This window comes from Strigops habroptila, chromosome 4 (genome assembly GCF_004027225.2).
Source record: "Strigops habroptila isolate Jane chromosome 4, bStrHab1.2.pri, whole genome shotgun sequence".
Lineage (NCBI taxonomy): Eukaryota > Metazoa > Chordata > Aves > Psittaciformes > Psittacidae > Strigops > Strigops habroptila.
This window is the reverse complement of record NC_046358.1, coordinates 18033376-18045705: the sequence shown is the minus strand read 5'-3', so window position 1 is coordinate 18045705 and position 12330 is coordinate 18033376. Positions and strand designations below refer to the sequence as shown.

The window sequence follows — 12330 nt, the reverse complement described above, 5'->3', positions numbered from 1 at the left end:
TACTGACCAAGAAAGTCTGGTTAAGTTTTTCTTAAGAGGTCTCTTCATGTTTCTTGTATTTGCTTGCCAAAAATTAGGAGCAGAAATGCATAGAGGCAGGATGAGTTTGAGCTGGTAACAGAAAAACATAAGTATCAGCTTCTTCCATGCCTCTCCAGTTTATAAAGATAATTTTGAATTCCAGTCCTGGCCTTGTACAGCTTAGGGTCATCTGCAGAATTAATAACACATTTCTTCATTTGAATACACAATGATTCCAGATCTGCTGGAGACAGAGTACAGTAAAAGGCTTATCACCAAGTTCATTTCCTACACCTGTGGGATCAAACCACAATAAACATTGCTGAAGTTACACATTATAAAATGGAGCAAGTAAACTGTGAAAAATAATTTATTGTACTAATTTTCAACAGTCAATAACCTTAATTTTATGTTCAGAGACAAAAGATTACAAACATGTCTCATATGGGGAAATATTGTGAGCTGTTCTTTTACAGTCTCAGCTAAAACCATCATTGCAGATCAATATGAGTTCCAAGTGATAACTCACATTGTACAAACTAAATACAACAAGCAACCATGTTCTCTTTCCATCCAAAACAGAGCACAGCAGCTTTGTCTCTCACAAGAAGCATTCACCAGGTGAATAAAGGCAGCAGGGGCCATAGCAAGAGGCAGCTAAGGTATACCAGTCACTACCAGTATTCCAGCATCACCTGTAGTTCTGGTCCCAGACATTTCTTGTTGTGTGTTCAAAGACATCCAGAACAAGCACTTTGTGTTACCTCCAACACTAACATTTTGTCATTAAAATTAATATTAGTGATTAGATCTCCAACTGGATCCTCTAACATCTTCTTTTCCTCTTCGGGAGAGACACTTCTGAAAGGAAATAAAGAGATTTTTCTGACAAGCTTTTCAATCTGTCTTCCTTCATGGGAATTATTAAAGTAGAATTAATTCTGCCCAACAAAGGAAATGAATTAGATGAGCTCGAGACCCCCTCCCAATTCCTCTCCCATTGTTTTAAATATAAAAAAAAAATCATCTTTCTGGATTCTACAGCACATTATCAAAGTATCAATTACAATTCCACTGATGAACAAAATACTGTACTTCAAAACTTATTCAATCTTCAGAGCTTTCTGCTTCTCATGAACACCTTCAAGATTTCATTTTTAGTTTGACAAATTGAATACTCAGAAAATTAAGTACAAAATACTTGAAGAGATTTCTTAGGGGTATTCTTAATGCCTCAGAATTTGCTGGCAAATTCTGAGAAACGGAGAACGTAAGAAACTTTTTGTCCACAACATCTTGAAGGATAAGTAAATATAGTATTAAATGCTAAATGCACCATTGTGACTTCAATACAACCATTTAAAATTGAATGAATTCACATTGTCTACAACTAAGGTGATCAGAGAATGCAATCTCATTCCAGTATTACAAGGGACTCTTTTGCTTTTAAAAAGAGCAAATATAAATGTGCTACCTCACTACAAATGTATTTTAATAGTTACTATGCTCCCTTGTATGAAATATCCTTCCACTACATAAAATTTTGGATAGTAAATTAACTCTGAAGGATATACTCCCTTATACTTATCTATGTCATTAAAGCTTTCCAGAAGTTACTAGTAACCCAAGTAAATCCTACTCTTTCAGGTTAAGAACCACAACCTCTGGTCTATCAAGTCTGCCTTCCACTCTGTAAGCAAGACTAAGCTAGTATTAGACTAGCTAGAACTGTCAGTAGAAATCATGCCTTTAGATGGCCAGCTCCTCTCCCATGAACACTACCCACCTCTGAGACATGGCAGCAAAGCAGTACCCTGGCTCTTTCCAGAGCACAGCTAAATAAGGTACCTCGAGATAAAGAGGATGCAGCGTCTCTTCCATGGTGCTTATGTTCTCCTCAAGCAGTACTGAGAACAGACCCTGAAGCTTCCAAGTTGCAGAGCAGTTCAAGATCATCTAAAACCTCAATTTGTACTACATGCATTTGATGCTTCTCAGAGCAACTCCATCATCAGCTTTGAGAAACCTGCTTTACCATTGCTTCCAAATAAAAATTACATCATTTCTAATAATGTGAGTGATAGAAAAATCATCCACTCTTCTGCTGCAGTCCCCAGAATCCTATCCCAACTATGTCAGACAACTTCTAATACAGCAGAGGACACTGTTACTGTACATGTCTACTGGAGCATAATCCTTGAATCACTGCCCAGCTGAAACCAAGGCTAGACGGGAAACTTCAATGTTCCCTCACTTCCACAAAGTTGAAGCAGCGAGGGCTATTCTGACCTTGAGGGGCAGGCTACATAAATTCCCAGAGCTACCAGAATAGGTATCTTCTGTGAGTGGGAAAAGACAAAAAAACCCCACTTTTCCCTACACCTTGTAACTCTTTAAGACAGACTTTATTACAGAAGAGTATGTCTCCTTTTAACTCGACCAGTTTTAACTCTGAACGCACTATAATGAAATCTATGTTGAAAAACATGACTCTCGGGATTTTGCCACCGTGTGTGCACAAAGACTCAAATCAAAGTTTCAATTTTCATGCTACAATTTACAGGCTAAAACTAATCCAGATATTGCAAGGCAGCAACACATGGTCCAAAATATCAGCTTTAGTTTCAGAAAAATGTAGCATGCAGAGAACTATTAAAACCCAAGTCACTGGTTTGTTAGAATTTCAATCATTGTACCTTCTTCATCTGAGTTTTCTTCTGTGATTATAGGCATCCCAATATGCTGAGTAACAGTTTCCTTTGCCACCTGCATGTCACCTGTACACAGGTATTTAGGAAAAACACAGTCATCTTTTTTTGCTTCTACATCTCAGGTCCCACAGTTAAAAGACTGTTCACTTGCTGCTCTCTTGACTTTCTAGTCAAAGGCTATAGAAAAACACCTATGTGTCACAGCTCACTAAAGAAACCTTCAATAACAAGGAATTAACACTACAAGTGTAAAGTGCATTAATCATCAACTCAGTCCAGACATAACTCAAAATGCCCTTATTCCTCTTCAACACTTCATCTACTGTTTTAAAATGAAGCAAAGACAACATTGTGTAATGCTCACATCTGAAGAGGGATGTACTTTTTCAGTAAGTTTTTTTTCTGGGAGAAGCTAAGCAAGTCAGAAAAGAGTTTGGAACTTTGAAATGAAATCCCTGTGTGTGAAATCCTTGTGTGAAACTTCTGTCAGTTTAAAAGCTGTTTTTAAGAAGTTTGCTCCTTAAACTTATTTTTATTCCTAGCTAAAATTATAATGCTCGGAAGAAAAAAAAAGAATTACAGAACAGAATCAAAAAAGAAACAAGTAGTCATGGGTGTATAAAAAACCCTCCCATCAAGATGAGAAAAGTTAAGTCTAGCTACAAACTAGGTAAGTCTGGAACTGTTATAATGTAATAATTGCAATACTGAGACTAACAATTGGAAGAGAGTTTTGAAACTACATGAGTTATTGACAAAAGATTTGTGTTCACATGGAAGTACTAAAAATTTCAGTAACAAAAGGACAAAATAAATACCAGATGGAAGGAGAATGACAGATGTGATAGCGTTAAGACAGTGATGTACTAGTCTTACAAAGCAATCATTGTCATTAAGGCATCAATATCATTTTCTCTTCAGAAGTATTAGAATAGAAAGAGGCAAGGTTTACTTTGGATTTCATGAAAATAGCATGAACTATGAAAATTACCAGATAGGCTGATTTTCATCAAAAAGATAGCTTCTAAAGTAGAAGCTATCTGTCGGAAGAAGAAACTGACACACCTTTTAATCTCTAGTATGTCCATTATATGGCAACAGGAAAAATGAAGCATGAACAGGACATGCTTCCCCAAGGTCAAGCCTTTCCAGAGAAAAATCAGCAGAAGTGTATGTGTATGAGAGAGACTTCAGATTAACAAGAAATTGCATGTAATCACATTGTTAGGTAGAAACCTAACCAAACTCTGGAAAACAGACAAAGTTTGATTACATACTGGTATCACAAAATATTTCTTTAATCTTCTACCTCTACTAATCGTCAGTAAAATTTAACCCAGCCACCTCAGCTAGCAAAGCAATGGATAAACTTTTGCAGTTACTCCAGGTTCACAAATGCAATGTAGAAATACCTTTAATTTCTGAAGAATCTCTTTTCCTTGCTAGCTGTGGTCTCCTACTGGTTTTTTTACTTCGGCTTGGAGATTTCCCATAATTCGATCCTGGTTCAGAAGATTCCAGTTTTACTTGTCGATGTCTTCTGGATTTGGAAGCCTAGAAGCCAAACATACATATGAATGATACAAAAAAGCTAAACTTCTACAGCCAGATATTACTGTATGTCACCCAGTACTTTACGAATCAGCAAGGACCACAGCATGAACTTCCATGTCAGGGTGGAAGAAGGGATGGAAGGTGTGGGGGTGGATTCCCACCAGTTACTGTTCTTCAGTTTTAACAAGACAACGTGCTTCTAAGATTTAATGGGTGTATCGCTTAAATTCAGGCAATGAAACATTCATTTATCTTCAAACCACTCTCTGCTGGCATCAGCCTACACCATGTTGGACACCACTGTGTGCAAGCAGAAGAAATACGTTCGAAAACTGCTGCACCATAAAGCCTCCTTACTGTCATATTTTGCTTAGGTGCCTAGAAAGCTGCCTGTTCACAAGTCTGGAGTGTTATACATTCAAGAGCTCTGTTTCATTTAATAGTGCATTTTTCAATATGAGATTTTAATAGACAAGCAAAGTTTTGATGTTTCTGATAGGCCTGCTATAAAAAAGACAAATCAACAATATTTTTCAAGTAGCACTTACTGAAAAAATAACTGCACTGCACCAGCTACTAAGAGGGAGAAAAATAATTGTTACAGCTGATCTCAGGACACAATGTTTCCAAGAACTTCCAACTGACTGTAAACCCCCAAGATCCATTTTCACAAGCATCTTTGGAGATTCCAATGTCTAAGCTTCAAGGAATTTGAGTGATTAAACTTGCAAGTATTTTTATTCCATCTACTTAAAATTCCATCTACTTAACTGAGCATAGACATTAAAAGATACCTTGTAAATGAAAATCCCCCAAGCATAGACCATATCTGCACTGTTACCATAAATCTAACAGGAACAGTAAGAGCTGCAGGTTTCCCCAATGTCTTAGGAAAACTAGAACATTTAAAGATTGAATTAAAGAGCACAATTTTAACTCATTCCTTTCTGATTCAGCACTTACATTTAAAGTAAGTTTTATTTAAAATGGTAAGTCATTAATGTAATAACTCACTACATACCAGTTTAAAACAAATACACCCCAACCCTCAAATTTTGTACCAACCTCAGCAACTGCAGAGTAAGACTTGTATTTGATCCTAGCCAAAGCATTTGCTCTTTCAGAACCCTGCAAAGAAACAAGAGATCAGTCAGAAAAAGTTTTCATACTCTATTATAGCAATATTTAAATGAAATACCACATCAGACAATCACTTGAGCAATAGCTCACTACCGTTATTCTGTAACTAGTTCTATATTATTTGAATGCTGCTAAACTGTTACTTTAATAAAACAAACAAACAAACAAATACATTTCAAATTTCATTAAAAAGACAGAGCATAATTTTGATAGTCTTCATTGTTACAAAGCCAGGAGAAGAAAATTAAATTTAAAACTTCGCATCTTACTCAAATTCAAATGTGAAATAAGCAGGTAAGTACAACAACAGAGATAATTCTACAGCATAAAAAAAAATGGGTCTTGCATTTAGATGAAACTCCAGGAACCATAAAAAGTTTGATCAAGAACATGCAGCTCTTCCCCTCCTTACCTGAAAGGGATTTTTTTACTATGAGCATCTAAGAACTATCACAGCAGCGAATGCTCGAAGATTAACAGAAAACAATCCAATTTAAAAACAAAACCAACCAGCCCCACTAGCTATTCCTGGAACTTTCTTTGACACTATCAAGCCCTAACATACACTGCTAAGCCTGTGATTTGAAGTCAAAAAACTATCAGATTTGCCTTGCGCATTGTAGCCAACTAGTTAATTTTTCTTACCTCTGATTCTAGCAAATTCCCTTCTTCCTTTTTATTTGGCATTTCATCAGTTTCTTCAGCATTTAGGAATAATTTCTGGGGGAGAAAAAGAAAAGTATATGCCTCTGTCATATACAAGGCAGCTAAAACCGAAGAATTGTGAAAAACAAAACAAGTATTTACACACACGCCTATTTTCTTCATTGATCTTATGCTATGGCCTTTCCTTGATCCAAGAGTAAGTGTTACGGAGGTACTTCCTATAGTTATTCTAATACCACCCATAAGTCACATTTTCCAGGGCTTACCCCTCAGCAGTCATTTACGCTAACATGGAGGCAGTACCACATTCCATGTCCTTCACCCCATACCATAACTCTGCCTAGGGCTTTACTCATTCATAGAATCATAGAATCGTAAGGGTTGGAAAGGACCTTAAGATCATCTAGTTCCAACCCCCCTGCCATGGGCAGGGACACCTTGCCCTAAACCATGTGGCTCAAGGCTCTGTCCAACCTGGCCTTGAACACCGCCAGGGATGGAGCATCCACAGCCTCCCTGGGCAACCCATTCCAGTGCTTCACCACCCCTCACTGTAAAGAACTTCTTCCTTATATCTAATCTAAACTTCCTCTGTTTAAGTTTGAACCCATTACCCCTTGTCCTACCACTACAGTCCCTAAGGAAGAGTCCCTCCCCAGCATCCTTGTAGACCCCCTTCAGATACTGGAAGGCTGCTATGAGGTCACCACGCAGCCTTCTCTTCTCCAGACTGAACAGCCCCAACTCTCTCAGCCTGTCTTCATATGGGAGGTGCTCCAGCCCTCTTATCATCCTCGTGGCCCTCCTCTGGACTCGCTCCAACAGCTCCATGTCCTTTTTATGTTGAGGACACCAGAACTGTACGCAGTACTCCAAGTGGGGTCTCACAAGAGCAGAGTAGAGGGGCAGGATCATTCCATGTCTTCAGTGTTACAATTCCTTCTACTTAAGTCTGAGATTTGCAAAGCATGCTCACAGGTAATTACACTAAGAAAGACAGTTCTTATGTTCACAAAATCTGTTAAGCTGCTACAGCATAATGGTAGATATTACCTACCGTTCTGTTCTGCTGCCACTCCTGATGTTCCAAGGTTATATCTTTAAGAGTAGCTACAAAATCATCTTTTATCAAGCTCAGGGCCTTGTCTGGCTGAGATTTGTCAGCTGAAATGACACACTTCATTTTCTGATAGTGGTCATGAATATTCATCAGTTCCTAAAAATAAGAGAGAGGCTCTTTTCAGAGAAAAAAAAATAACATTCCAGCAATAAAGCAGTATTAGTCCTCAATGAACAAACCCAGGCTTATATAAACCATTCTATAGAGACCATTGAACTAGCAAGAATTTTAGAAACAGATTCTGTCTAGATCAGTTCAGTTTCAGGGAGCTTAGCAATACTGCTACCTAGCACTGAAGAAAGAGTATCTTTGCAGTATTCAAACCAATAAGGAAGTCTCAGTGATACTCGGGATCAGTGTTCACAGAGGATTCACTCTGATATGATAGTCTATTTTCATTTCTTTGGAGGAAGTATTTTACTTCTTCCTTTCGAGGAAACAGGTCTTCTCACCCTGCTGATTTTTGCACCACTGTAGTCAACCTTACTGACTGGTAAGGTTGGTGTTGGGTAGCAGCAACTGGAAAAACCTGTAAACAAAGATCTATTACTGGGTAATAATGAGCAATAGAACTTACACCTGGCTTGAATTACTCCATTTTTTATAAAATTTAAGGCTATTACCCTAGTCTGCATTCCATAAGAAGACTTACAAAGGACAAGATTGTGCTAATTAGAGAAGCTGTGCCTCTTGGACAACATGAGAAAGACAAAACAAGCCCTACTGATTAATCTGTAGTTTAAAAGTATGTACCTCCAATACATCATTAGTGATGAGGCTGTTCACTCTGTTACTTGGCTCCTTAAATTCTTCTTTAAATTCATTTTCCTGAATCTTCTTCTTAGTTCTGTAGTTTAGCTAAAGCAAGAGATAATGTTTAGTAACCTAAAAGCACACATAAGATGCCACCTCCTCTTAAGAATTCTTACTGCATATCCAACAATCAAGAGATGCTGAAGGGCATAAAACCATCTCATCAGCGGTAATATGCAGCTTTACTGTCAAGTGCTTGGAGTCAGCGTTTTTCAAAAAATATTCCCTAGTCAATAATGTAACTCAGCACCCAGACTCATTTCCACTATGATAAGACATCTCAATTATAGTAAGAACATTAGATACCGAAAAAATACTTCCAGGCGAGAAGCACGCTACATTCAAACATCCTTCAAGCTTCACGTCACGCACCTAGCTACTTAAAGCAAGAAAGCAAGACATTACAACACAGCCTTAAAGCTAAACTAAATACGAGTGCTACTGAACTGTTAGCCATTGAGAGCTGAAGACATTTTATTAAAAATGGTAAGTTGTTAATGTAATAAATGTAATAACTCACTAGCTTTGGCATTGCTGTGAAATGGAATGCTCTGGCGAGTCGCAGCATCCTAAAGATGTATGCTGCGTCATAATGCTGGGAGTTTATCAGATCCTGTTGAAATCTATGGATTTCGGGCCAATCCTTGAGCGCAATTCTGATCTGCAACAAAACAGTTACGTATTATCATACCAACCTGCATATTTCAACAAATAAAAATTAATTCAGCTGACAACTGTGATCATGTTATACTAGACACAATACTTGGATGTCTAGGGCGTAGCATGTCGCATGATCACAGAACTACAGAAAGGATCCTACTATATCGTTTGTTATTACTATCAAGACGTTATGCAGATAAGCTTATTATACTGATGTGCTAAATATTCTCTCTATAGCTTTCTTCGACAGTGACATGGAACACAAGTCCTTTTTGACACTTGAAAAAGTTAATTCTTCACATTCTGAAGTGTCTGAAAAACAATACACAGCCAGGAGAGGAGACTCCCATGTGCTAAGTATCAGGAAACAATACTTGTACCATGGTTTGCTGCCAGTGAAATGCCTGTGAAAGCATCTCTCCAGTATTTCTTGCTTTGTTCCTCTCACATCTATTCTGCCCACCTCATTTTCTTTCAGCTTCTTTAATAAGCCCTATACTCTCTACTAGTTGGTATATTGTAATGGTTTTAAAATTGTGTAAATTTGTCGCCATGAAAGGTACTGACTTCTCTGAAATCAAGATATAAGACATAATGGCATCCCTGTAGACTACTTAAACTTCAGTTTCTTACTTAAAGAATCTGGACTCAATTGTGCATATGCGCACAACAGACATCACAGAGTTTCCAAGTAAACCACTTCTTGCGCTGTTTCCAACTCCTTTATATATTGGTCTGCTGCCCTAAAAGAAGCAAGGAGGCATGCCATTCAGGCTTTCACCCTTTCAACCTATTTACGAATTCCGCTTCTGTAAATAATTCAGCCAGTCTTCATTATGTTGAAATTCTGAAGAATAACTGAGGCCGCAATGGAGTTCACTGTACAGCTGATGAGCACATCCTCTGTTCCCATTTTGAAAGACAGTTGTCTTCATTTCTGAACAGAGAACAGCTTCCTATATGGTAAACAAGATATCCGAGACCACAGCTACAATTTAGCAGGCATAAGCAATATTTTAGTCACCAGCCCATAAGTTCTCAAGCCCAAAGGTGTTTGAAAGGCTACCTTTTCCAAAGAGACCATCTGGTTCCATATATTTTTATTTTAACAAAGTGAGAGGAAATGCTCTACCCATCTATAATGAGAAAGTAGACAAGGCTCCTAGTAACTCTCAGGAGTTACTAGGTGTAAAACACCTAATAACTCCTGAGAATAAAACATCAACAATAATTACCTTTTGTTTTGGCTGACAAAGCTGTGTACTATAGAGCCCGTACAAAAGGTACAGAGCACCAACTCGAATCTGGAAAGCGTATGGGGGCAAGAAGTACTGCTGTGCCAGTTCTAAAGTCTTCTTTGTGAGCTTATTCCTCTCCAAAGCTCTTATTCTGCCACTAAAGTAAACAAAAGGGAAGCAAGTTAAACCAAGTAAATATGAAAGTGCAGGCTTCAGAAAATCCATAATGCTGAAATATGCTTTAGATATTTTAAAACTTGTTATCATAGGGCCAAAATCCTGGGAAGTCTTTAAAGTCAACCAGACCTTAAGCTCTCAGAGAGTACTGCATAAAATTCTGTGTTAAATTTGATTTAAAGTGAAAAATGCAACATCCACCAATCATTTTCTCATCTCACGAGGACTACATCAAGCTCCAAGGTGTCAGTGTTCAAATCATGCATTACTAATGCACAAAATAAATTGAACTAATAACTGGTTTTCAGTATCACACAGGGACCGATGTTTCACTGCCATTTACCTACACACCGGCCAGGCAAACCTCTCCCAAACGCCATGCCTTAAAGAAACCCGGCTCACCAGCATACCCCTTCAAGGTCCCCCGTAGTACCGCGGGGCAAACTCAGCACCGGGGGGCTGTGGGCTTTGGGAGAGAGAGGACGGGCTCCCTGAGGCGGGCAGAGGCAGAGGGCCCGAAGGGGCGGCCGGACCCAGTGCCGCTAAGGGCGGCTCGCAGCGGGCAGGCCGCGGCAGAGACGGCCCGGGGACGGGTAGGCCCACCGGGCCTCCTCACTCACTAGAAGATAGTGTGGAAGCGGCGCTCCCGCCACAGCTCGGCGAAGCGCTCGAACCGGACGGTGTCGGCCTCCTGGAAGGCACCGAGCAGCTCCTCACAGTCCGCCTGCAGCCCCGGCACCGAGCTCATCCCGCCGCCGCCACACAACCACCTCCCCAGGGCGCCTGTGCGGCGCGTCCCGCGCATGCGCGCTGCCTGCTGCCGCGGTTGCTCCGGAGCGGCAGGGGCTGTTCCGCCCCGGTGTCCGTCTCGCCCCCGCCAAGGCGGGTGACCGTAGCCCGTCGGCAGAACGGTCCCTCCGACCAGCGCGCCCCTGGGCTGGCCCGGGGGCGCAGTCGGAACCAGCCCAAGGGGAGGCGAGAGTTCGGTCAGGGAGCCCAGGGATGCCGGCGGGCTCCGCCGCTGTCCCCAGCGGAAGCGCCGCAGGGAGCTGGCCGTCCCGCAGGGCGGCAGGCCCGGGAGCGGCGGGGCTCGGTGCGCCCGCGCTTCGCGGCCGTGGGGACGTGAGGCGCCGCCACGCTGCCGGGCAGATGTACCCGCGAAGGGCTGCTGCCGGCCGGCCTGCGCCCCGCTGCCGAGGGCCGGTGCGGTGGTCGCCCGCCTCCCGGCGCTGCCCGCGGGGCTCGGCGGCTGCGGGAAGCCACGTTTCCACCTGAGCGGGCGCGGCGGGCAGCGAATCCGCCGGTGGCTGCCCCCTCCCACCCCGGGCTGAGGGCAGCGTGCCGCCCGCTCCCCGCATGCACGGACACACGTAGGCGGCCGGGGCGAGCCGGGCGGGCGGGGAGGGGGCCGCGGCTGCCGAGCCGCACGTAGGGTGGGTGGGTGCGGCCTCGCCGGCGGCGCGGAGCGGGCGGGGGGGCTCTCCTGCCCCGCGCACGTAGGGGTGAGCGGCGGCCGAGGCGGCTGCGGAGAGGAGCAGAGCGGAGCGCTGGAGAGCCCCCGCGCCCCGAGTGAGTACAGACCTGCGGTACCGGCGAGGCGGGCGAGCCCCGGGGCGGCAAAGAGGTGCGTTGTGGGGAAGCGGGGCGTCGGTGCTGTCTTCCCTGGGAAGCCCCGCAGCCGTCCAGCAGTTCCCATGGGGGTTCGGGGACGGGGCTCCGGTTTCGAGGTGTCGTTGCCGCTATGGGCGCCCACTGGCGGAATCGCGTCTGCGGCCGGGGCTTGGCCGGAGACGGGCTGCGGGCAGCCTGCGGTCCGCTCCCGTGGGAGCGGGGCTGGGCGACGGCGTTAGCCGCGGGGAGAGCGGGTCCGCTCCCATAGGGTGAGGCGGTCTGCGAGCTGGGCTTGTGGGACGTTGTCCCTGCGCCGGGGGAACCTCGGCGAGTGGAAACGGCATGTAGAGAAAGTACGGAATGTGTGGGATGGTGCGTTGCGTGCTGCCTTCGGGGTATTTAAACCTGCAGGAGTTTCGCGATGTGATCAGGTCAAAAATTCACATTTCGCTTTCCCAAATAACCATGCACTGCAAAATGAATTCTAAATTCTGCTGGCTCTGCTATCGTGATGTTCTCCCATTCACCATTAGCATCAACTAATTGAGTCAAAGGTTGCTCCTTAAAGTTGAGCGCTTAAAGCTATCGGCTCCTACAGTTACAGTAGCTTCCACAAAAG

The 12330-nt window shown here is 42.8% G+C and overlaps 1 protein-coding gene across 1 annotated transcript; it reads right to left on the bottom strand.

The window, feature by feature from the left end:
• Nucleotides 1-359: 359 nt before the first annotated feature.
• On the bottom strand, nt 360-11454 carry SNAPC1 (small nuclear RNA activating complex polypeptide 1). Its single transcript, XM_030481371.1, has 10 exons — nt 10721-11454; nt 9921-10080; nt 8546-8686; nt 7966-8070; nt 7150-7308; nt 6072-6146; nt 5352-5414; nt 4145-4286; nt 2718-2798; nt 360-882 (listed from the first exon to the last, which is right to left on the bottom strand). The coding sequence occupies exons 1-10, from the start codon at nt 10903-10905 to the stop codon at nt 848-850; spliced, it is 1146 nt and encodes a 381-aa protein (XP_030337231.1). The 5' UTR covers nt 10906-11454; the 3' UTR covers nt 360-847.
• Between the last annotated feature and the right edge of the window lie 876 nt (nt 11455-12330).